Source organism: Aulonocara sp. 'chitande type north' Nkhata Bay, linkage group LG15 (genome assembly GCF_057382095.1).
Source record: "Aulonocara sp. 'chitande type north' Nkhata Bay isolate Kocher_YH1m ecotype deep benthic linkage group LG15, A_spYH_male_GT1.1, whole genome shotgun sequence".
NCBI lineage: Eukaryota > Metazoa > Chordata > Actinopteri > Cichliformes > Cichlidae > Aulonocara > Aulonocara sp. 'chitande type north' Nkhata Bay.
Window position 1 is genome coordinate 16,096,928 of NC_141358.1, and position 26,202 is coordinate 16,123,129.

At 41.2% G+C, this 26,202-nt stretch overlaps 2 protein-coding genes and 1 pseudogene across 5 annotated transcripts in view; 2 read left to right on the plus strand and 1 right to left on the minus strand.

Annotated features, from left to right (window-relative positions):
* Nucleotides 1-40: 40 nt before the first annotated feature.
* On the minus strand, nt 41-15,973 carry riox1 (ribosomal oxygenase 1). 2 transcript variants are annotated; one of them, XM_086264601.1, is made up of 15 exons: nt 15,815-15,973; nt 15,541-15,684; nt 15,305-15,441; nt 5,388-5,487; nt 4,599-4,712; nt 4,144-4,250; nt 3,950-4,057; nt 3,495-3,529; nt 1,706-1,884; nt 1,287-1,391; nt 1,053-1,194; nt 831-951; nt 641-740; nt 469-555; nt 41-273 (listed from the first exon to the last, which is right to left on the minus strand). In XM_086264601.1, the coding sequence occupies exons 1-15, from the start codon at nt 15,899-15,901 to the stop codon at nt 214-216; spliced, it is 1,626 nt and encodes a 541-aa protein (XP_086120727.1). In that variant the 5' UTR covers nt 15,902-15,973; the 3' UTR covers nt 41-213. The 2 variants fall into 2 exon arrangements, with proteins under 2 accessions (XP_086120727.1, XP_086120726.1); XM_086264600.1 differs by having other exon boundaries at nt 15,305-15,447.
* LOC147312836 (uncharacterized) lies at nt 5,561-14,495 on the plus strand (annotated as a pseudogene). Its single transcript, XR_015125090.1, has 2 exons — nt 5,561-6,234; nt 12,161-14,495. The product of XR_015125090.1 is annotated as an uncharacterized LOC147312836 (transcript).
* A 1,041-nt stretch (nt 15,974-17,014) lies between the features above and the next one.
* extl3 (exostosin-like glycosyltransferase 3) overlaps nt 17,015-26,202 on the plus strand; it is a 40,248-nt gene continuing 31,060 nt past the window's right edge. The window contains exon 1 of one of the 2 annotated variants that reach the window (XM_086264605.1): nt 17,015-17,230. The gene's annotated coding sequence lies outside the window, so the exon portion shown is untranslated. Of the gene's footprint in view, nt 17,231-17,376; nt 17,475-26,202 lie in introns of those variants that run through there. The other variant, XM_086264607.1, reaches the window with a different exon arrangement.

The window sequence follows — 26,202 nt, forward strand, 5'->3', positions numbered from 1 at the left end:
CATTTGGTACTTGTTAATGATTCTGGTTGTACAAGACAAAAACGATATAAAAATTTTTATTTTTAGTTGAACAGCAAAATCACAAATGCATTATCCATTTCCAGTCGAGCTAATGAAGGCTACTTGGAGCAGACATGGTCTCCACTGAAGATCTTATTTTGTATAAAGTGATTTGATCTCTTCATGCAGTCACCATGATGGAAGAATCTAGTGCTACAGTGGTTCTGCAGTGTGGATAATCCCCTTCTCAAAAAGTAGTTCAGCCAAAGCAATCTGGGAAAAAGTAAAGGGAAAAAACATGAGGATCAACCACTAATGAGAAACACAGGACTAAATAAGTGATTTCACTGTGCAGAAACCCCGTTTATACAGGTACCCATCTAAAACACTGAAGATAAGCTGCCACATATGAGACACCTTCTGCCAAAAACAAAACTAAACATAACAGTGTGTGAAGGTAATAATTACCCTGTCCTGCGCAGATTCACATGGGAGGCTTCCTACTGTCACAAAGCCGGGATATGAATGGATCAAAAACTCGACAGTATCTGTGTACTAAGAGGAAAAACAAGTCAACCCCATCATTAGCACAGTTTACGAGACCTGACATTTGATGACAAACACATCTACCAATCTTTACCTCTGGTTTTATTTCAAAACTCTTGAGCTGCTCTTTGTGGTAAACTCTGGAGTTGTCAGTGGTGTAGTAAAGATGAACCGCATCTCCGTCATTGCATAACCTGGCGATAAAGATTTACAAGACAAATGACAATGACACTTTTCTGCTTTAATTGGTAGCCTTAACATATAGTCAAAAAAATCTGTGTTACCGGGCACACTGAGCACGTAGAATTCTGATTTGAGTCTGGGTAGTGATGTGTACACCCACATCCTTTACTTGTCCACCTTCCCACCTTGTAGGTGCTCCTTTCACACTGGTGACCAGTTCATCTGTGGGTGATGGTATGAATTAGAATTAAAAGCAATATCGTGACATGCATCTCATTAAAAAAAAAACTATTGCAACAATTACAGCTCTCTCCATCACATACCTGGAGTGAGAGTGGGAGGAAGGCAGTCATGAATGAAATCTTTAGCCTTCTGATCAACAGCAGCATCCAGTGGTGCGTAATTTGTTAGCCTCTTCATCAGATTATCGATACGAGAGAAGAACTTTGCCCTGCGCGGGTCTTCCTACACAAGGATAAGTTTTGTCTTTAGCTAGTAATTGGGAGTAAATGAGGACAACACCTGAAAAGTTGGTAAAAATCACTTCATTTAAATACCTTGTCGGAGTTCTGTACTCCCATGTACGTCAGGTAGTCCAGAGGTAAACCCCGTCTAAACTCCACGTCCTCCTCCATTGCTACTTCCAATGCTGCTGGGACCAGCTGAAAAAAAAAAGAGCAGTAAATTATGAATACCCCTTTGTAAGTATAACTGTCTTAGGCAATCCTTAGGTTAAGAAAGACAGGTGATGTATGAACCGTCAGCGAAATACTCTCCACCAGAAATCATTAGTATCATCTGTCAGCAGGAAAGACTGCTTTGATTATTACTCTTCACCTGCAATGCAAAACCACTTCATGCTGGATGCAAGATTTATACCCTTTTGCTCACTACTGGCACTGGTACTGGTTTCAGAGTCCGGCCGTTGTCTTCATCTGCATGCATCACAGGGGGAAACAGGGAGGTTTTTTTTTACCTTTTGCAGCAGATCTCCCCAGCTGTTCTTCTGGTAAGAGGAGATGGTGATGTGCAGAGAGTGTGCATCTGGTAGGCAGTTGCCTTGATGGATAAAACCTCGAGGGAAGTAGATGAGATCTCCGGCTTCTACCACCACATCTAGGATCGGCTTACCAATGTCTGCCTGGTCGAAGTTTGCTGAAGAGAAATCACAAAGCAGACACCCCTGAGCATTAATTATATTTATTTATAATTCTGTTTTCCAAGCAAGAGAGACCATTTTATTTCCACAAATCAGTAATTTATCAATCAATCAATCAAGCTTTATTTGTCACAAGCAGGTTGCCCTGCAGTGAAAATGGGACCCCCCCCCCCGACCTTACACACATAACACAGACATCACATGGGGTTACAAGTTGAGTGATGAGTTGAGGGATGAGTGAGTGCTTATCAGTGTAAGTGTATGTGTGTGCGTGTCCATAGTTCAGCTGAGACAGTGTCCTTTGCCCTATCAGGCTAAGTAAACAGTCCTCCAGCCAATCCAGGTGGCCTTGCATGGGATGGGAAGAATAGTCATCACACAGTCGTTATCAGGGAGTGATTATTCGGGTCCAGCCTTGGGCCTGCAGCTGGCACCATGGTGGTGTCTGCATTACTATGTTGATTTTGTTGATTTTCCATGCGAGCAGCCCAGGATAATTTCAAGCTGTTCTTTAACACTCCGACACTGGTCTCTCAATCTCCTGTTGGAGAGCCGCGAGCCTCCCCATGATGGTATCAAACTTCTGTTAGGTGGTGTTGTCATTCTTTTGATTCTGAGACCCCACAACTGCAGTGATCCGTTCCGCGATGTGTTCCAACTGTCGCTCAAGGGTCTCATTTTGAGCAGGCCTCTCTCTGATGTATCCCCCCCATACGCTCAATGGTGTTGTTTTGAGCCTTCACAGCAGCTGTAAGCGTCTCCAAGGTGTTAACCATGCTGCGTTCGTTGTGAGAGGTCGCGCCTCGTCCCATCGCTTCAATTCCAGCGGGCAGCCTTGGGGGGGTTTGAACAGCCGGTTCCGCTCTCTTATTTCTCCGATAAACCAGGGCCAAGCCAGCTCCGATCAGCAAGAACCCTGTTATCATGGTTCCGAATAGGTAGATATCTTCAGCGTCCTCGATCGACAGTCCCGCCAGGCACATGACCCTCCAGTTCTGCCACCCGTCCATCGTGTATCCGGCAGGGAAAGTCCCGCCAGGGCACTCGGGCTCTCCCGAGCCCAGACTTTTCGTTGAGAAAAGGGTGTCAATAGCATTCAGAGACCATTTGATCAAATCCATAATTCTCTTTTAGGTTTTAGAGAACGACAGTGAGAGACTGTTCCAGGGAAAGTAATGCACACAAGACAAGACAAGGACATAGAGGCTAAGCAGGGAAGATAAGGGGAAGGAGGAGAGGAGGAAAAGTGCGACCGCCTTCGCTGAGAGCCAAAGTCTGTTTCAGGGCTAGCAAATCTTTACATATTCATGCATTTTCTCCATGTATAATAATGTTTACATATTATGATTAGAAACTGTTTGTAATTTTTTTAAATTTATTTGTAAGTGACACCACAAGACATGAAATATTTCTTTTTCTGCCCTCCTTTATCAAACCCACTCCACCATCATTCTCTTACTTTTAATTACAAGTGCTTTTTACAAAGTACCCATTCCCCTGCTGCCCCAGGATCCCATGAGGTTCAGACCCAAAGGCATCAAATAATTATGCTAATAAAACGCAACCGTTAAAAACTACTAAGACGATTAGTTTTGTTTTTACTCACGACTCGAAAGCACGGGCAAGACCTCATCGTCTGATCTAAAAAAAAAAAAAAAAAGACAAAAATGAAAGAGTTAAAATTTTATTTATATATATATATATATATATATATATATATAAAATAAACAAATTAAAAACCACATATGCAAACTGACTTAATTTATTATTGTTTTAATTGGTCTGAAGGTTCAATAAACACCCCAGTTTCACAAAAATGAGAATTTTCTGCCAATTATTTTATGGTTCAGGCTTTGCTGGGTTCAATCAACACTGATTTGGATGCTTAAGTAGTTTTGTATAAAACTTTAGTCCATCATGACCCACATACTATAAATAAGTCTGTTATGCAAGTTTGCTGATTTAAAACATTTGCAGAGGTTTACTAATGTAATGACATCACATAATGTGCACTTTAAAATTGTGGTGCTCTTTTTTGAAAGTTTCCCTGCCGTTTTTCACCTTGGGCTGTACACTCGCCAGTGTTTCTTCCCCTCCAGCTGAACCACAAAGGCTTCAATGTCATCATAATGTGGAGCAAATCCTTGTGTGCCAGGTGGTGTCAGGTATCTGGTTGAAGAAAAGGCATACACAGATCAAGACCAAAACAAATGGAGTATTCCCCAATGTGACCGATTTTTGCCCCAAATACTTACATATTGGCTCCCGCCATGCTGCCAAACTGCTCTTGGAGGATGGACAGCACGTTCCACACCGTGGAGGAGAAAGCCTGAGGATTCAGCATGCGGAGGGAGCAGCCACTCTGGGAATTGAGACACCAAGATGACTACTAATCTGCAGCACAGAGCAGATGGCGCACTGATGCAGCTAATGGAATGACTTCTATCATGCGGCAATGAAAAATATTCAAATTAAAATATTACTTAGTACATAAATATACATCTGATTTTTCTCTTAATGAAGGTGGTCCCAGAAAATATGAAAATGAGGATAAGCTTTAATGATCCCCACAGAGAAAGTGAATGCAGCTAATTTGCATCAAAGGGCCCAATTATTAGGAAAGTAATCAGGACATTAAAAATGCAGAAATCACTGAAATCTTGCTTTAGACATAATCATAAATCAGCAGCCTGCAGCACTGTGTCCCCACCTCATAGAAGTCCCACGCAGTGTATGGGAGCACTCTCCCTGGAGGATTGTGAGTCTCTCTCTTGCCATTAGTGTAACTTGTGACATCCAGGTTCACTCCATACTGAACATCTTCCTTAAATATTAAAAAAGTCAACAAATATTCAGGACCTTTATTCCTTATTTATACTAACAAATATGACCAAACTGCTCTGGACGATTATTAGTCTGCACAATTAGAGCAGGGTTGTCTCTAATTTTACATGGCGGCTACATACAGTCGACCAGTGAAACGCCCCTTTCTATCAGTGTAAAGAAGTTTAACTAGACACTTAATCCCTGAGATATCTTAATTACTTTGGTAATGTGAATGGCTGTGGCGGAGGTCTTCATCAATAGGAAAAGCTGTAAAACTTCAGAAAAATACAGTTAAAAGCCCAAAATTTATGTCCGACTTCACGTGTTCCAAAACTGTCCAGTGGGCCAGATTTGCCTTTGACGGGCCAAATTGACATCCCCGAATTAGAGGTTTAAAAAAGGTGCCAGTTTGGTTAAAACATTTGTGAGACTTCCAGTAACAGATTACAATCCTTAAAAGTGCCAATAAAGCCTGCCATCCATCATGTCCCCTGATAAACACAGATGGGGAGATTATGTCTTCTGTTTATCCACCCATTCTCCAAACATTTCAAGTACTTGGTTCCACTTGCACCTTCCCTTGACTCACCTGGTGCTAATTCAATGTTTTGAAAAAGAAAAAGCGCAGTATCCATTTTTAACTAAGTTTAAGACTTAGTTTCAGGTTTCTTACCTCTCTGAAAATGCGATCGAGCTCTGCTGTGGAGAACAGTCCCTTGTAGTAATCAGGATTCTTACGTTGGACAAAGATGGGCTTTTTTTCCCATATTTCCCTGAGGAAAGAGGGAAATGTATCAATACCCAAGACCTGTACTAAGGAGCATGATTTAAGTTAGTTGGTGTCAGAGTATTTTTGCTTTCTAAGATTTTATTATTCATATAATGATCAGCTAAGAGTGTTTATATTTCTGTTCTGTACTCAACCAGCTGCATATTTTAATTGCTGGCTCCCTACTTTATAACGGAAACTGCTTGCCTTCACATTATCAGTCTTTGCCTTCACATTGTCACTGTTTGCCTTCACACTAGCAGGAAACCGCCACCCACGAGTAAGAAACAACCTTGTAGAGAACACGAAGTTTTTTGATAAACCACACCTGTTTTCTTGACAAGATAAGGATGATATTTCCTTTTTTGTATGCTTCATGATGTGTATAAATAAAGCCAGACTGCACCAAGGAGGTGTGTGAGTCTCTCCCTGAGTCTCTCACCCGTGCACGTTTAAAACTGCTCTAAGTGTCTGAGTGATATTTCATTGCATCTGAGTACTTTGATAATAGAATATCTTTAACATTTAATTGGTCCTTCTGAGCCGGAGTGGACATTGATATTTTTTCAATGCTCCAATAGGAGACCTTCGTCAAGTCCTGACGTCGTGAGAAGCCCACGCTGTCGACTCCTCTCCAGGCAGAGGATAAAGTCCAGAGACGTGACGTTCGGGTTCTGGCCAGCGTTCTTATAAGAGGTCCACGACTTCAGGGGTTGATGAAGGAAACCAAAGCAACCACACAATAACTCAGGTGAATATTTAGCACTCACTCACATCTTGCGCAAAACGACTGAGGCAACCTGTGGTCTGTACATTAAATAGTTTCCCGTCAATGTATGACAGATTAATTAAGTAACATTCTCGTCTGAAAAAGGACTGGTAGAGGTTACAGCTCGCCTGAAAAAGGGCTCGGAGCAAGTTTAATGTCAAAATACGACAGGATAGTAACATTCTCGTCTGAAAAAGGACTCGTAGAGGTTACGAAGCAGCTCGCCTGAAAGAGGGCTTGGAGCAATGTAGAAAGACACAGTGTTGCCCAGAATAAAAAACTCATTACGCGTATAATCTGTTGTTTTACTGTTTTGTTGGTGGAGTAAGTTGATTTTACAGCACATTAAGGAGGCTGAACTACTCCACCGAATTGTTTACCGTTGGTTGCTCGAGTTCTGGTGGAACGGGAAAAGGTTGTGTTTCATCACATAAAATTGACACCGCTTTCAAGGCTAGCTTGAAAGTAGAAGGCCGTGTCAATAGCCTCTCCCATTCCTCGTGCCAGAGAAAGCACCACGGGTGTGTATGTGTGTGTGTAAACGCAAATATATTTATAAATAAATAAATAATAATAACAAGAGGAAAAAATAATAATGGGTAATAAATCAACAAAACTCACTGCTGACGAGCAGTGGCTAGAGAAAAAATGTCCAGGCGCCGGACTAATTAGCGCAAATAGATGGAGAAATCCAAAGAAACTAAACTGCCCTGCGTGGGAGGGACAATGTACTCCCTTTGCAGTGACTGCTTTAAAAGAGACCCTCCAAGCGGAACTAAACAATGAAAAAAGCTTTAAAAAGAAAGCCAAACGTCTCACAGAGTGGCAACATTTTAAAGCCTGGATGGCAGAAAATGATAAATGCACAAAGGTGCGAGAAGAGAAAAAGAAAAAGATCCACAACACCCAAAACCACCTCCTCCATATGTGCCTGCCCCCGGCCCGTCTAATCAGCCAGTATCAAAAAACCCCTTCACTGACGCGCCAGGCCCATATGATTCAGCAAGACAGGCATTAAATTTAATGACAACAAATCACCATAAGGAAGACATAGGGAAAGACCCGTCAGGTAGGGATATGGGAGGACAGATTGACCCCCCAGGACCGTCAGGTCTGTTTCCAATGATAGCCACGCCCAACCCAAGATATGGCCAACTAACGGGTGGCGATAATAATGAAAGAGACAACAACCCTTTCCTATATGTTTTCAGAGCATGGTCCCAAACTGACAGATTTAATGTTTTAAAGGACGTTCCACTGTTAAATGAAGGTTTTGAGCCATGGAGGGAGGCAGTTGAGTTAATTAGAACACACTGGCACTTGAATGGCCATGAAATGCTCCAGGTAATTCAGGACTTATTAGGTCTAAAAATGGGAACAGTAAAGGGAGACTTCACGGGGTCAGATGACCAGGGTATAGCCCTGCTCCCCACCTCTGAGCCTCTAAGGGCTCAGTTGGCAGGATTATATGAAAGGATTAGAGTCCGTCTAGCCCCAAGAGCAGATTACGGCAAAATAGGCGAGATAAAGCAGAAGGAAGCTGAGACTGCCTCTGACTTCCTCGATCGCCTACGCCCAGTTTTCAGACAACATTCAGGTTTAAATTACCAGGAGGAGCCACAAACACCATTTCAGCAACAGCTAAAAAATGCATTTCTGAACGGCCTCCTCCCAAAAGTGAGGGCCCACGTAGAAAAACACTGGGTCACACAAAATACAGGAAGTCTGTCAGATGCACTGCAATATGCTGAACACGCAGTTAAAATACAGAAGCAAAAAGAAAAAGGAGGCGTCTTTACTGTAGATCCAGCAACAGGATTGGTGGCATTCTCTGGAGAATACAGAAGACATAAACCAGGCCCCTACAAAGGAAAAGGAAAGGCAGGAGGAGGGCGAAAAGGAGAGAGAAGACTGAAAGACACAAGCTGCTACAATTGCGGAAAGGAGGGGCATTTTGCTCGCGAGTGTAGACATAGAAAAAAGGATGACACTGAGGAAGAGGATGAAAGAAATAACAAATGACTAGGAAAAAGCACAGAAGCAGAGAGCAATGAAAACACGGACGTGTATAACATAGAGCAATTGCTTTTGGGCTCTGAACATAAACCAACTGTAATTATATACGTAAATGGGCAGCCAATGACGATGCTCTGCGACACTGGAGCATGTAAAACTGTACTGATTAAAAAACCACCAAAAGTGAAATTCTCTAATGATACTCTGATAGTTAAGTCAGCATCAGGACATGTCAGTACTAAATCACTGACTGAGCCTCTACTCTTATCTCATGAAGACAGCGGCCGCAGCTGTAAAAACCAGTGCATATATGACCCATCTTGCCCAGTTAATCTTCTAGGGAGAGATGCGCTAGAGAAACTGGAAATAGGAGTATTGCCAGGACCAGAGGGCATGTATGCAAAGCTAATGTTAAACGAGAAACAAAGTCCAGCAGATTATCAGATTAATGTGTGTCAAGGACTCGGACAGCCTCACTACTACTGGACATTAGACCTGCCCTCACTAGAGCCTTTACAACACATAGCAAATCGATATCTGCCAACTCATTCAACACGACAGGACTACACTCAGTATCACAACACATTGAGGTTCAAACAGAGTCCAGGTCCTAATCCTGTGTATGACCAAGAAGTACACAAGCTAGGACCACAAATGCTGACATTACAGCACCTATATGTCACCCAAAGTGGTAATGCAGTGTGCTCTGTGCTGCAGCCTGAGGCAGTACAACGAGTAAATAGGATGCCAAATCCACATGTGTCAGTAGCACACAATGACAGTACTGAGTGGAAAGATTTAGGCCGCATTCTCACCCAAGTTGAAAGAGACAGATATGAAAAAACTGAGGACACGCATGAAGGATGGCTACAAGGTTGCAGAACGGGATGCATGAGATACACATTAGGGTGGGTGATCACTACCCACCCAGCCACATACATGACTGACAGCACTGATTTGCATGTGCAGGAAGATAGTGAAAACTGACATATACTCTCATTAGAATTACACCCAGAACTACAAGAATTGCCCACAACACTATGGTCCACAGGATCGACAGATGTAGGATTAATTAAAGGAGCAGATCCTGTTGTAGTAAAAACTACTACAACCTACAGGCCAGTTAAACCACAATATCCCTTGACGGCAGAAGCAAAAGCAGGGATCAGGCCAGTAATTGCAGATATGGAAAAAGCAGGCATTTTAGTGAAAACAACTAAAGCAACCTGTAACACTCCAATCTTCCCAGTGAAAAAAGCAAACACAGGAAAATATCGCCTAGTGCATGACCTCAGAGCAATAAACGAAGTAACAGAACAAATCCCACCTGTGGTAGCAAATCCACACACAATCTTAAATCAAGTGACGCAAAAAGAACAATGGTTCTCAGTCATAGATCTGTCAAACGCGTTCTTCTCGGTGCCATTACACCCAGATTCACAAAATCTGTTTGGCTTCACCTTTGATAACGAAAAGTATACCTATACAAGACTGCCACAGGGTTTTCAGAACAGTCCCACCCTGTATGCAGAGGCATTAAAGAAATCTATGTCACTATGCACACTCCCTGCCACAGGGCAATTTCTTCTGTACGTTGATGACATTCTCGTCACGGGAGATACACGAGACAACTGCAGAAAAAACACCATGACTGTGTTGAAACATTTAGCACAGCAGGGCCATAAAGTATCACAGCACAAGTTACAGCTGTGGAGCCAAGAGGTCACATACCTTGGCCACAAACTCACAGGAGAGGGAAGAACACTGTTAGACAGCAGAAAACTAGCAGTACAGAATGCTCCAAAGCCTCTCACAAAACAACAAATGATGAGTTATTTAGGTCTCTGCAATTTTTGCAGATGCTGGATACCTGAATATGCTCTGCTAGCTCAACCTTTGCAAAACTTAATTTATGGAAAAAATCTAGCACTGAAAGATAAAATAGAATGGACACCAGAAGCAGAAAAAGCATTTAATGATCTAAAACTTGCACTGCAGACGCGCACAGTTTTGGCATTGCCAGACTATGAAAAACCTTTTTACTTGCATGTAGACGGAGGTGCAGGCTACATGAAGGCCGTTCTAACACAAGCCTTTGGGGAAAAGCAACGCCCTCTTGCATTTTATTCGTGTAAGCTAGATTCAGTGGCCTCAGGACTGCCCTCGTGCGTGCAGGCATGCGCAGCTGCAGCAGAGGCAGTTAAGAAATCCGCTGACATCGTCTTAGGACACACATTGATCGTCAAAGTTCCCCACGCTGTAACCTCCATCTTACTGCAGGCGAACTTGTCTTATCTCACACATGCAAGACAGCTCTCATACGTAGGCATCTTGTTATCACAGTCACACATTACAATCGAGAAGTGTGGTCAGCTAAATCCCAGCACACTTCTCCCCACATCAGAAGATGGTGAAAAACACTGCTGTATGGAAAAGCTAGATGAAGAAACAAAACCACGAGCCGATATATATAGCACACCACAGTCAACTTTCACTGACATTTTTGTAGATGGATCAGCTTCTAAAAATAGCTTAGGTCGCAACTGCGTTGGTTATGCAGTAACCACAGTAGACACAGTTCTGGAAGCAAGACCTTTGACTTCCTCTAACTCTGCACAAAGTGCAGAACTTACAGCTGTTGTGAGAGCATGTAAGCTGAATGAAGGAAAAAGCATAAACATACACACAGACAGTCAGTATGTCTTTGCAGCAGTACATCATTTCGCAAAGATTTGGCAGAACAGAGGCATGGTCACTTCTACTGGTAATCCAGTACAGCATGCACACCTTTTAAAAGAACTGCTAGAAGTGATAACACTGCCGAAAAAATTAGCATTGTGCAAATGTGCCGCACACCAAAAAGATAACTCAGAAATTACTAAAGGCAATAACTTTGCAGACCAAGCCGCAAAAAAGGCAGCACAACAACATATACAAACTTTAATATCTGAAACATCAACGTTAATACCACTTGATGTACTTAAAGATGAACAGAAAGCTGCATCCATCACAGAGCAGAAAAAATGGTTAAGGTGTGGAGCACAGCTAGAAAATGACCTAATGACCTGTAATGGCAAACCAATACTGCCAAAATCTCTACACAAGACAGCAGCATTAGTGACACATGGCTTAACGCATTTGTCAACGGGTGGAATGATGAATGTCCTCTCTAAACACTTCTACACTCAAAATTTTGAAAATTCAGCAAAGGAATTCATCAGAACATGCATGATTTGCCAAAGACATAATGTACAGGGGAACCTCCGACCACAAAGAGGTCATTTCCCCACACCACCTCACCCTTTCCATACAATCCACATGGATTTTATTGAACTTAACGAATGCCAAGCATCAAGATATGCTCTAGTAATTATAGATGTATTTTCAAAATGGCCAGAAATCTATCCAGTAAAAAGAGCAGATGCAATATCAGTGGCAAAGTGTTTATGCAATCACTTCATCCCCACATATGGCATTCCCAGTCTGATAAGGTCAGACAATGGAACACATTTTGTTAATGACATCATCAGCAAAGTCTCTGAAGCTCTAGGATTTAGCATCAAACATCACTGTGCATATCACCCACAAAGCGCAGGATTAGTGGAAAGAACTAACGGCACAATAAAACAGAGATTAAGAAAATGCATGGAAGAAACAGGAAGACCATGGCCTGAATGTCTAGGCCTAGTAAAGATGTGGATGAGAATAACACAAGGTTCTCAGAAACTTACACCTTTTGAAATCATCCACGGGAGAGCGTTTCCATTGCCAATTACCAGTGAACCTATTAATAAATCAATAAGGGAAACTACCCTAGCAGAATGGATGACTAAACTGTTTGAAAATAAAGAGATTGTGTTAAACAACCAACTGCCGAGTGATTTCTCTCCAGTGTCTTGCAGGTTACAACCAGGTGATTGGATCCTGATCAAAGTACTCCAGAGAAAGAATTGGAGTTCACCAAGGTGGGAGGGCCCATACCAAGTCCTACTTACCACACCCACCGCCTGCAAAATAGCAGAAAGACCATCTTGGATCCACCACAGCCACTGTAAAAAAGTGAGTGACAATCCAGACGCTTAGACGCCGGCTCCCCTGGCTTCTAGGTGATCTATTGGTGAAGGGAAGGGCTGATTGGGTATATCCCGCCCTTTTTTACTTCTCGCCAATAGTCTACTCACCAGAAGTCTAGGTGTGCCTGGTCATCATGAAGACACTTGTCCTCCTAGTGGCCAGCATTGCGCTCCTAGTGAGCCTACTAACACTCACCCAGATGAGAGGAAATAAACAACACCACCTGCAAAAAAGATGGACACATGATAATTCGCATCTACGTGACCTGAACCAAGACCATAACCACCCATGGATGAACAACGCGTGGTATAGATATGTGTATGATAGAACACGCACCGACAACAGCACGGAATGCTATGTATGTTCACATATGCCAACAACAGCCGTACACGCAACAATATATGGAAAGGCACCTGAACTTGACGAAGCGATGTGTGTGTTCAACAAAGCAACAACTGGCAATTGCACACGCAGAGATTTGATGGCAACAGGACTGACCCTAAAAGGTCAAAGCACAAAGAAAGAAGACCTAATTCCATGGTGTAGTGACACAGACGTCAAACGTGTCACGAAACCACTTTCACAACGACGTATCCTAATTGAACAGACAACCCCTTGTGCCTACAATCTGACGAACTGGAACTACACCTGCAACGAAAAACATTGGGTAAACGTCAAAGCCAACAACACAAAAAACAAATCATTCGCCATAGTTTTGCCGCCGGACATACAGCACCCAATGTGTTTCAACTTCTCCGATGGAAACAGGAAACTTGGACGAAACCGCAACTGCACACAGACACTTGACCTGACCCAATCCAAAGGAATACACACCTTCAAAGATTGAACTTTCTGGGTCCAGGGAACCGCTTGGGCCTGCGGGCCTAAAACCTACTTCATGCTCCCACCGAACTCCACCGGTCTATGTGCACCAGTACTAATTTCAGACCACACCTTCAAGATCACAGCAGAGACACACACGTCAAGAGCAAAACGTGAAGTTGCTGAAGTCACTGAAGTAATGCCACATGACTCAATCTATGGATCAGATGTGCCCAAAAACTTCAAACTATGGACTGATGGTCAGAAAGTCCTCCACTCCTTGTTCCCTTGGGTAGGAGTTGGGAAAAACATGCTGAGGATCGAGACACTTGACTATCGATTTGGACTGTTCCTAAATGCTTCAATGAAAATCAACAAAGCGCAAAATGAAGAACTCGACGCAATACGCATTGTAGTGATGCAACACAGAGTCGCACTAGACATGATTCTAGCTGAAAAAGGAGGTTTGTGTGTATTGTTTGACACTACATGTTGTACATACATCCCAGACAACATACACTCACAAAACATGACCGACGCTTTGAACACCTTGAGAAAGATTGAAGATGCTGAACAACAAGACTATGTCACAAGCACTGATGATTGGTTGACATGGTTACTAGGTGGTTCATGGAAGTCCCTTCTGATTAAAGGACTTGTTGGAATAGCATTTTTGCTTTTACTGTTATGTGTTTTCACAACATGTGTAGTACCCTGTCTGAAGAAAATGGTATCAAACATGGTGACAACTTCTATCAATACTTATGTGATGATGTCTCAAATGGAAGAAATTTTGAAAGATGATCCATACAGTAATGTTTAGTTTAATTGAACACAGGACTGTTTTATGACGTTCAAACCGAAAATGTTTAGACAAGAGGTTATGAACTGACAAAAATAACAGTACTGTCATGTAAGAAATCTAAACAACAGGAGGGAATGTCAGAGTATTTTTGCTTTCTAAGATTTTATTATTCATATAATGATCAGCTAAGAGTGTTTATATTTCTGTTCTGTACTCAACCAGCTGCATATTTTAATTGCTGGCTCCCTACTTTATAACGGAAACTGCTTGCCTTCACATTATCAGTCTTTGCCTTCACATTGTCACTGTTTGCCTTCACACTAGCAGGAAACCGCCACCCACGAGTAAGAAACAACCTTGTAGAGAACACGAAGTTTTTTGATAAACCACACCTGTTTTCTTGACAAGATAAGGATGATATTTCCTTTTTTGTATGCTTCATGATGTGTATAAATAAAGCCAGACTGCACCAAGGAGGTGTGTGAGTCTCTCCCTGAGTCTCTCACCCGTGCACGTTTAAAACTGCTCTAAGTGTCTGAGTGATATTTCATTGCATCTGAGTACTTTGATAATAGAATATCTTTAACAGTTGGTTAACCCTGGGGTTTGAGTATTGCTGCAGCAGTTCATTTCTCAGACAGGTCACTTATGCTGCAGACCTAACCTGCTCCAGAGCAGTTTATGTTCAAGATTAAAGATCAACATGTATAAAAATCACTGGCTAATGGCCAATCAGGTCTCTGGAAAATGATATCACCACTCCCAGAAGATCCCCCAGACTACTGAGCATGAATAATAACGTTTTAACAGTGTCTAAAGTCTTTGGACTTTCCCTGATGAGCATCAGAAAGAAATAGATTCTCAGGCACAGCTTTCCTCCTTTCCTCCCCTATTAGCTTCAAACTGTTTTATTGTTTTGTGAGCATTAATACATGGTCCTAAAACAAGGCCCCTGTTTGTGCTTGTGGACCTTATCACATGTAAATGACGTAAATGAAAAGTGAGGTAAAGTAACTGAAGGAGCAGAATATTAAAGTGTGTACTAAAAGTTACTGGGGAGAGAGAGAGAGAGAGAGAGAGAGAGAGAGAGAGAGAGAGAGAGAGAGAGATAGAGATAGAGAGATAGATAGAGAGATAGATAGATAGAGAGATAGATAGAGAGATAGAGAGATAGAGAGAGAGATAGAGAGAGAGATAGAGAGAGAGATAGAGAGATAGATAGAGAGATAGATAGAGAGATAGATAGATAGATAGATAGATAGATAGATAGATAGATAGATAGATAGATAGATAGATAGATAGAGCTTCGAAATAAGGAGTGCCAGCTGTTTGTACCTGAAAAACATCTTGTCAGGAATGGGGGTGATGAGCCACTGGAACAGCTTGCTCGCTCTCTCCCTGCTGTTGTTGACTTTTGCCAGGTCTGCCAGCAGAGTCTCGAGAGGCTCAGCGCTCACACACTCCACCGTCACCTGATTCTGACAAACACACACTCTATTAGGCCTTACACGTTTTTGAAATTCAGAAGACATTAAACCTCTATATTTACACTAGCAGGTAAACACACTCACGTGCGGAACTTCCTTCTGATTCTCCTCTTTTTGTGACGGCTTGTGAAGCTTCTTTCGCATCTTCTTCCTCTCAGCTTTTGCTTGAACTTTGACTTTGAGCTTAAAGGCTGCATTGTCCTTTTTCTTTTTCTTCTTAACTTCCGCCTATAAAAACAGAGAGGTTAAAACAATGCCCAGAAGACAGACGTGTGCAGATAAAGAGGAGAGGGCTGGAGTCAGTGTTGCTCCTCGTGCAGCAGTCAGACACTCAGTCTTTGGTTTTACGTGTGTGTACCTGCATTGGAGGCTTCTTAGCCGGAGGAGGCTGGTCCGGTTTTACATTTTGATACAAGGCAAAAGCTGACATGTGTTTGCTCTCCATTTCACACCCGATGTACCACCAACCCACGACTTCTACACATGCTCCTGTGCGCCACTCCTTCTTCTACGAATGTTGTGTCGATTTGTTCTCTAACGGACTCTTTACCGCCACCTACAGACGTGTGCTTGATTTGACCTGATTCAATTTATTTCAATTTCTCCTCTTCTCCTTGTTCTTCGTCTTCTCAAGTAAACCAGTGTGAATTTAAAAATAATTAAAACTGTTTATTGTAAAAAAAATTTTGTTGTACAGCAATATGATGGCAGGAAAATAATCAAAAAAATTACCAAAAACAAAAAGGTTTTTCCCAAAGCAACAGAGAAAGGCTAATGTTTTTTCTTTATTTTTTATTTTTTATAACGTTCTACATTGTTGATAGATACTGAAGACATCAAATATATGAAGCAAAATATATGGAATTATGCAGCAAATACAAAATAGATTAGTAACTCAAATATGTCTTATATTTTTGACTCCTCAAAGTAGCCATCCTTTGCTTTGTTGCCTTGGTCTTCTCTCATTGAGCTTCATGATGTAGTCACCTAAAATGGTTTTCACTTCATAGGTGGGCCTTTTCACCCACTTTGGATGTTATCATTCTATTCAGTGGGCGTTATTAGGAAAAATCAGTCCCATAGATATGGGCCAGTAGGGGCCTTCTACACCTGCTAGTTTGTTCAGAAGTGTTCTCAGGGTTCATTTGTGGAATTTCTTGCCTTTTTAATGGGGTTGGGACCATCAGTTCTGTTGTGCAGAAGTCAGATTGGTACACAGCTGACAGTCCTTATTTGACTTTATGATACCTAAATAGACCCACATTGAAGGCTCAATAGGTAATGGACAAAGTCACATACAACAGTGATAAAATAGCTTAATAAAAAAATTAAACAAGAAAAAGAATGAAGGCAAATAATTGCTAATTAATGAACTCGTCAGTTGAACAATTAATTAACTATAGGCCAACTATAGCCAACTATAAGCCACTTCACCGTTCACCTGTTAGAAGACATCTGTTTTTTATGGTCCATAATGCCGGCACCAGGTGGCGCAGTTTCACTGCATTTCCAGCGTTTGACGGCACCGTAGCATCGACACAGTTTCCCATAATGCTTTGCTGCGTGCGGTCGGCGCTGTTTGTCCAGCCGTCGTTCCAACAGTGCAGCTTTTAATGGTGCTGGAAGCGGTGCGAGATGAAAATGCTGCAACACCGCAGGCTTGTCTTGAGACTGTAGACCTGCAGATTCAGCACACGGAGATTTCTGCGGTGTGTCAGATATTCCTGGCGCCTTTCACTCAGTTTTTTAGGACATCTTGGACTCCTCTATCCCGGTGAGTTGTAGCCGCTGAAGCTAACATCAGTCTGCCAGTGTAGTACAGAGCAAATGCGTTTTGTTGTGACCACTGCTGGCTAGCACGCTAGCTAGTTGGAGAGATGAGATTTGTAGCCCCTTGTGTGGTTCCCTGCAATCCCCTGGCCATCTTTAATATGTCCTCCCGTCCTCGTTGGTTCCTAGATGTGAATTTTCAAAGTCCCGAAAGGTAGTTGAGTGGATTTCTGTAGCCCCTGCTAGTCGTGAGTATGTTTTGCTTTGATCTCGGCACACAGCCGGTGTATTCGAGGCTTTGCTGTAATGTTGTCTGAATATGACTCACCTGGGCTGCCCCGAAAAAATTTCGATCTTTAATATTTGAATCCCCGTTTTTTTTTTTTTATTGTCACCTGCAAAACCTGCGCCACTTTTATGGCGTGTAGATTGTCACAAATGTCGCTGTCAGTTCAACGTCGAGCTGCTTGTCAGTCGTGATAATTCATATTCATGTTTCATGTTAATATACTGACGACAGTTTCAGCATCTCACCGGTCATCGTTTACACACCAATAATAAATAATAATTTGCTTTTATAATAGGCAGTCAATTATAATGACATTTTTTAGTTTTAACACAACGATTGGAAAAGTTTAAAAATGGCTTTAAGTCATGGACTGCATCTTAACCACTTAATCAGTTGGCTTTTTTCTCCTTTTTAGATATTATTTTCAGTGACTTTATCTCCTGGCTGTTCCACCCCATTAACTAGTATTGATTCCCATAATATGAGTAAATTCAAATTCAAATTTTATTTGTCACGTACACAGTCATACACAGTACGATATGTAGTGAAATGCTTGGACAACTGCTCGTGACCTAAAGAAAACAAAAAAGGAAAAGGCTATGAATAAGATAGGAAATAAATATGAAAAATTAATGTGCTGCCTTGTGTTTTTTGACTAAACTCAGCATTCGTTACTCAGTTGCCATCTATCATCTCGTTTATATAAACGAGGGTAGACCGAAAATTACGTAAACTCGCCAGATAACCACAAAATTAAACTGAGCTCAAACAAAAAACTGGACGTGATTGTTTAAGACTGAGTGCATGAAACTTTTTAAAAGCAGTGAGGGAGTTTTCCAGAGTATTGTCTTACACTCAGTGGCATCTTCTTTTGTTACACCTTTCTAGTACCAGGTTGGACCCGCCTTTGCTTTCTGAACGATTAATTCTTTGTGGCATGGATTTAACAAGATGAGGAAAACATTCGGGAGTAATTTCGGTCCTTATTGAAGTAATAGCATCACACAGTTACTGCAGATTTGTCGACTGCACATGTGGGGGTTATTTGAGTACAGTAAATTCATTGTTGTGTTTAAGCACTTTGATGATTTGATCTATGTAGGAAGACTGTTATCCTGCCGGAGGGCAGGGATGGACACTGTGAGCAACAATACTCTGGTACACTGTGGCATGTAAACGATGATCTGTTGGTACTAAGGCAACCAGAGTGTGACAGTGTTCCATTATACAACCAGCAGCATCAACCATTGATAAAAGGCAGAAAAGATCCAAGCTTTCATGTTGTTTACTCCAAATTTTGTCTCTATCACCTGAAAATCACAGCAGAAATGGAGACCAGGACCAGGTAATGTTTTCCCAGTCAGAGAATTGCAAAAAAAGTGAAGTTATTTACATGCTTGGTTTGACCTTCAGCGTGCCTAAATGTCTGAATGCAACGAGGTGCTGTCATGTAATTAGCTAATTAGATATTTGCATTTATGAGTGGTTGTACCTAACGAAGTGGCCAGTGAGTGTAAGCCCACTCTGAGTGAGCTCTTTGCCGATGTGGAATATAAAGCCCTGTAGCTGATATTAAGGCAAGGCTTGGCATGTTTTTGGGAAGCCTTAGGTTTCTGCCTGGGGCAGTGCTTTTAAAGCATGTTTCTATAACCAGCGAACCAGTTTTCACTCACATGTCTTTGCCCAAGGTCTCCACTTAATAGCTGCTGTATCAGAGTTGTAGAGCTGTAGCTGTGAGGTTAATTCATTTGTGCCTTTAATGAATTGCATTATCAGATTATACCTTTTGTTTACTTTTACGTTTAAGTCAGTAGATCATATTTAAAAGACAAATGAGTTTGAGTACATGTCATATTTGTACTTGACGCTTGGTGAAAGCTGCTGAATACACTCTGATTCTGAAAGAAGAGTGCAGGGAAATTGGCTTCTGTGAACACTGCACCTGGAGCTTATGTACTTTCCCCTATCTTAAAACCAATATTGATAATCGTGTCTGTATTTGTCATGTGTTATTAGAGTTCTGTCTGAGACTGGGCAGCAGTTTCTTCCTATCCGGTTAGTGCCGGTGTCTGATGTTATCACAGGAAGTGTTTTTATTTGAAGGAATTCTTCCATCTCTTGATGTTTTTCTTGCTGTGCTGAGATATGAACAAGAGCAGGTTGTTAAAGTGTTTGCATCATGATAATAAACAAAAGAGACATGTGTTTTTGTGATGATGCAGCACAAAATCTATCATAGAGAATGCCAATAAAGATCTCTCCAAAAGCTGAAATCTCACCAAACAGCTGTTTGTGTGGTTAGAAATTTCCACACTTACACGGTTAGATTGGACTACAGTGTGGATGAATATGGGCATTACAGGGCAGCGTGTGTTCTTCTGTGGATAAGGATATTTATCTAGTTTTTGGAGGTGTCACTGCCACGTGTTGTTTTTATTTATTTTTTGAGGGGTTGGGTGATTTCTTATTCTTGTGGTCACACACAGTAGCAATCAACATCTTTCACAAGACACACCAGTGTTAAAACTAGCATTTCCCAAAAGGTACAATATGCTTGCTAATATCCTTTGCTTGTTAAACACATACCTGAGGTGCACATTATTAAATTTGATCATGTCTAGTGGCCATTCAAGTGAAAAATTAGCTGTGTTACATCAGTATATTATATGCTATAGGATTAATAGTTATATAGGAGCTTCAGGGAAGTACTTGCTGCTTATGAACGGTGGGAGTCACCTTGTAGATGAAAATATGAGGCTCTGGATTTGAAGTCAGTTTTTTTTTTTGGCATGGGATCCTGTTTGGGTTAGAAGTGAATATGCTTGATTTAAACCAAATGCATCTGGCAGAATCCTACTGTATGAGAACCAGTATAACCAGGTTCCAGACTGGTCAGTAGTGAAATATTGATAAGCACCTGAACAACCACAGTCGTTATCGGTGTTTATGCTAATGCTGGTCAGCTAGTCATAATGAAGCTGTTTGCTGGCAGGGCAAAATATTCATTAATGTTATATTACTTCACATTTTAATGAAAGTACACCTGAGTGCAATACACTGTGTGCAAATAGGTAGTCGTATGTAGGCAGGGTAACTCCAGCAACCTCAGGAAACGCACATGTGGCCTTCCTTAAAGCAGTGCAGTGTGTTTGGTTGCTCTAAAAGCAGCAAAGTGGTTGCACTACCAGAGTGAGGTTTCCTGGCCCTGATGCTGATGGGATTTTCCAAACTAACAATGTGACACTTGTTATTTTTTTAAAATAAGTCTGTAGTTACTCACTTGGGACATAGTGTTTGTAATTATTAGTACTTAGATGCGCAGCAGCCTCGGCTTTGTCACTGGAAGAGGTCAGACACCCAAATTGGGCAGCAAGGTGCTGCATTGGTTTGCAGTCATTTCACAGCAAGGAGGCCCATGGCTCAAATCATCTGATCTCGATAGAGTTTGCAGGTTCTCCCTGTGGCTGCATGGGTTTTGTCCAGATACTCATGCTTCCATCCATATCCAAAGATATTGATGTTAAATTAATTTTGTACTGGCCAAGGATGTGAGGTAGATGAAGGGCTTAAGTACAAAGAGTAAAGTGCTGTATGACTGTAGACTGATATGTGGTCAGTAAGACTAGAAAGCACTGTATGAATGAGCATCCAACCCATTCTCCACTGGCCTGTCTCCAAGTTTGTTGTAAAAGCCTGAAGTTCATTTTGGTACAGTATCCTCTTCCTGGTGGGAGCTGCACTGACAGTGAGGAGTAACTCGTTTTGGTTTGCTCATGAATGTTCAGATGTTTATTATTATGATGCCGCCTGTGTAGGCAGCTGGACTTATTTTATAAGTTCAATACTCCCCATCAGCTGTTAGAACTGAAGAAGCTTATTGGATGAGAGGTGAAACATCTTCAGTAAAAAAAAAAAAAAAAGGAATCCATTTGCCTTCAGCTCAGCCACTTGAGACCACCCCCATGTTAGACAGCTAATTAAATCACATGAATAATTCTTGAATTCTGTTTAGGTGTCTCTGTTTCTCAGCTTCAGACTGCTAGGTATGTCCTTGCCAGCTCACTGAGATTCTGACACCTGTGCTTTTCTGATTGCTATCGCAGGCCAAAATATCTAAATATCTGCTGTGAAATGGCCCAGTTGTTATTTTCTCACTGACTGTGATGAAGAGAAAAGTGGTCAGAATTTGGCTTGATTGCTCGTGATGATAATTATACCGTGGAAGGAGATGGAGGTGCTTCTTTATGGCAGTCCTGATTTGTTTTTTACCACACTAGAGTGAGAGGGTTCGGCTGTGGTTTTCAAACACTGAAGACATTAATTGCCTTGTATTTTGTGATGAGGGCCTGGATGAATCATCAAATAGAGCTTGTGCCTCTTGACTTGGATTCTATCAAACTATTCTGCTCTTGTCAGAGAAAATGCAGAGGTTTAGAGCTACTTGAATAGCTGACTGGTCACACTATGGAGGAGTGAGCTCTGCTACTCTGCATCATCCTCTAAATCTTCTTTAAACGGCAGGAAAAGTTAGGCAACATAAACCATGGACAGCTTGTTCCATTTGTTTATTGAAACACAGAAGAATGGTTTCTTTGCACTAGAAGACAGAAGTAAATGTTTTGAGTGAAGCTTCTGACAAAAACAGATGCAGCGGCTCAGAAAATGAGAAAAGAGCAGAATGACAGTCCTGCTTTTACTTAGCAAACAGCAGCTCTTCATGCACTGCCTGCAAGCAGTAGGATTTCTCGGCTCACTCATCTCCAATAATACTACAGTCACACTAGGGAAAACAGTAGTTTGGGACTTTGACATGATTAAAATTACTGCAACAAATAAAGCACAATAAACTTGTGATCCTTTTGCCTTTTAAATGGTTGTTTTGAAGACGGGTAGGGTAAGGCTGTGACTACTTGCAGTCAGTTCCCGTCCTTAGAGCGACTATGAGGCTTCAGGATGGAGATTAAACTGAGTCGGTGTGTTGGAGAGGATTCGTAGCAGCTTTTGGAAATTGGAAATAGTTTTATAGAAACGAGTTATAATTGAATTTGAACAAATATAAATGTTTAAAATATTATTTAAATTTGTTTAGATCTGTGTTATACTGATTGTCATTTTCTTTTCATGTTGTCTGTCCAAACATGGATGGAATGAGTTCTGTTGACGTTATATTGACCATGTTTCAAGACACGAATTAGGAGAGTTTTGTATGATAATTGATTTAAGTATTTTATCGCCCTGCTCCATAAAAATCGTTATTTCAAACATTTATATAAACTTATAAAATCCCCAATTAGGATCATTAATGATGTAGGATTTAGAGACCACACGATATTTTGTTTTCAGGTAAAAAATTGTGAAGGTCATGGATTTCAAAAAATGTAAAACTGCACAAGTTTTGTATAAAGTCAGATATAATCTGCAACTAGGAAATGTACAGAGGATTTTTATTTATTTATTTTATTTATTTATTTATTTATTTTGACAGAGAGGGAGACTATAACCCGAAGGCTAAGCTAAACTTCAAGACACCTAATGCACAAACAATAGTGAAAACCTCTTTTTCATTTGTGGAGAGAATAGTTTCCCATCTGTTTCTGTCTATGTCTCTGTCTATCTATCTACTGAATATAAATTTTGAGGCGAAGTCGAGGTGACGATTGTAAGTTGCTAGACTGTGGCGCACTGGGTAAGGATTATGAAGTGATTTATAAGCGTGCATAATTGAATGGGTCAGGTTTGCAATTACATGCAATCTCTTTGTGGTAATACGATGATAATTTGAAAATGGTTCCTATCTGCATACACAGAAATTCACACGAACTACTTGCCTTTAGAGTTCAGGCAGATCCTCATAGATTTGAAACAGAAATGATGAAATTCTGCCACACATGTTTACAAAGTTGCTGCAAGATTGCGAATTACCTGCAAATTCACCTTGCCAGTTGGCAACTAGCGATCTGAGTCCTCTATTGTAAAGTGTTGTGGTGTTGATGAGTTGATTGCCAACACGTTGCAATCAGTCTGTCTGTTTAGAAATTAAATGGTAGTTATTTGCAAACCTTCACCGAGAGTGTTTGAGAGTGATTGTTGTTGCTCCAAGTTATTCTCTACAAGATATGCAGAGATGTCACCAAACTGGAGCTCTGGGAGAGATGTCACCACTTTCAGGGATTAAATGAAGCTGCCAGGGCAAACTGTGGATCACAAGTCCCCAAAATTCCTAGTTTCAGTGAGCGTTTGGTTGCTGCAACTATTGTCAGTTGGTTGGCAAATGTGAAAAATTTCATTGTGCGAATCCGTTGTCCAAGTTGCTTGGAGGTTGCCTTGCTATATTGTACTTTAGCTTGACGGAGCAATAAGCAACGTGTTTTAAATGGGAAAAACAGTTTTGTGCACACCTAGTGGACCTTAGTCATTTCATTGTTACCCTTAAGGTACTGTAAGAGCCACTCGTGACTGAAGCAGTTGAAAATAACTGCTTTATTGCAAAAGTTGATTGTCAGTCTGGAAGACATTTCCTTCACTTTTTAATACACGTGGTAAGATTTTTCCTTTTTTTGATCAGTGTAGCTTTAGAGTTCAGCCCATTGTGAGGCTGAGTAGTCATTAACAGCATGACTTAAAGTAGTGTGAAAGCTCTACATTGACGCTCAGGTGCAGTCTCTTTTGGGGTGGTACACTGCAATAATTTAGCCTTGTCAAGGGGCTAATCACCCTGGCTCCCCTCCCACAATCCATCAGTGTCTGGAGGATGAGGCTTGCGGGCTTCTGGCAGCTGTTGTCAGGCTGAGTCAATCTGTTATGGTCTACGCCAGCCTGCACGGGAAGGGGGAGAGAAAGAGCTCTCGGGAGGACACGGCAAGCCACTGCTATGGCAAGATAACAGGAGGAGTTATATGTTGAGAGGGCAGGATTTTACTATTTGTGTGCTAAATTTTGCTGTGTTATCTGCTGACTGTTCTGTCTGGAAAGTATTCATAGGGGGGGAGTCAGGTTTGAGCATGTATGACTTCGTGAGGACCTGCCTTGACATTAGGTTTAGCTGTTTGTATGTATAGCCCTTTATTGCTGGGGTTGTGTTTTAACTGTTGACCTTCAGTTCAGACATGTCTTTGATTAAACACTTAATTGATAATTAATGATATAATAGTAAAAACGGTTGGTAGCTGGTGCCTGTGTTATGTAAGTGCATCTGTCCCTGGTTCGTTGCAATGTTAAGCTATTCTGCTGGTGTGAAATTTATCAGTTGAAAAATAATATACTTCTTGTAACTTTAGCATAGTGCATCACAAAAAGACAGCACCAGTCTCTGTTTAAGAACAAAGAACATCCCTAATTTACAGTCTGACAGTGCCAATAATTTCCAGGGTTTAACTCAAAGCTGCAGCTGTTTTGACATAAACAGCTTCTATGTCTTAAAATGAATTGTCAGTGGCGTAATATATTTATGCCAACACTGTCAAAGAGAAATGTGCTGAAATTGGTTATATTCATGGAGCAAAGACAGTGCTCAGTGGATTTAAATCACTTTTGAGTTCCAGCCAGACATAGGCTATTTTTCTATGTGATTATTGAGGCTTACAAACTAGTCCTATTTATGGCTTTAGCCCAATTGTTGATATTGCAGCCCTGGCAAAGAGTGGTGTTGATGCTGGGAGAGAGAACTGGCAGAGACCTCACAATAAGACTCAGTCGTCAAGCAAATATTTGGAGGCATACTTCCATTTGTAGTCTGTTCAGAGTGGATGGCTGTCCGCAACTTTGCGAGGGCAGACTGAGAGGGAGAAATCTTTCAAATCGTGTTGGTGGATGTAACACTACATTTATAAAATAGCCAAAGGTCACAATCAAATGATGCAGCAGGGGCTTGCAGGCATCAATGAAAACTAAATGAGGGTTAAAGAATGGCCTTCTTTAAGGTAGATGTTAAAGAAGCAGAGGTGTGATTACTACTGCAGTAATGATTTTGTTTTATCTATGTTTGCCACAAACCAGGACGCCTGCATAGATTTTTGTTAGTGCATGATAAATTCTAATTTTGCAGTGAAAAAGATTTAAAAAAAATATCTGATTATGGCAGAACTTTAAACGCATGTAGCACGTGATAATGTAAGAGCAACTTTTGGTCAAAGGAATAACAGATGATCTGCAGATCCTCTGCTGACAGCTGTCCATCGCCACATGGAGATCCCTCAGCTTAAGTCGATGATATTGATCTCTCTCTGTGACTTAGTCACTATGCAGCTTAAAAAATATTGTCACAACATTTTTGCTCATTTTGATCAGTATTGATAATTTTTACTGGGAATGCACCCATTGGATATTTGTACAGGATATTGGCCTGATGCTGACAACGTGCTGATCTGTTCAATTCAGTTCTATTTTTTTTTTTTCCATTTAATTTATTTGTGCCTGATTGTTTTCTCAGTTCTCCAGCCTGTAGCTCAGAAATCAATCTCAGAATGCTATGTTCCCTAAAGGGCATAACGAGGCGCGGCACACATGGCAAACCACGGCAGGAGAAGGACTCATCAAATAACTATTCCAATTATTTAGGATGATACATTTTTTTGCCCTTAACTGTTTCTGTGATCATTATAATTTTTTTTTAAATGATAATGTTTTATCTGATTATGCCATATTGTGTTGTATAATGAAAAGTCTTCCTAAGTATAAAACATGATATT

What these genes read in the sequence shown, in the direction of transcription:
- riox1 (XM_086264600.1), bottom strand. Translation starts at nt 15,901, where the DNA reads ATGGAGAGCAAACACATGTCAGCTTTTGCCTTGTATCAAAATGTAAAA. An exon ending in GAGTACAGAACTCCGACAAG is followed by an intron (nt 1,195 to 1,286) that starts GTATTTAAATGA and finishes ATCCTTGTGTAG; the next exon opens with GAAGACCCGCGCAGGGCAAA. An exon ending in GTGAATCTGCGCAGGACAGG is followed by an intron (nt 274 to 468) that starts GTAATTATTACC and finishes ACTTTTTCCCAG; the next exon opens with ATTGCTTTGGCTGAACTACT.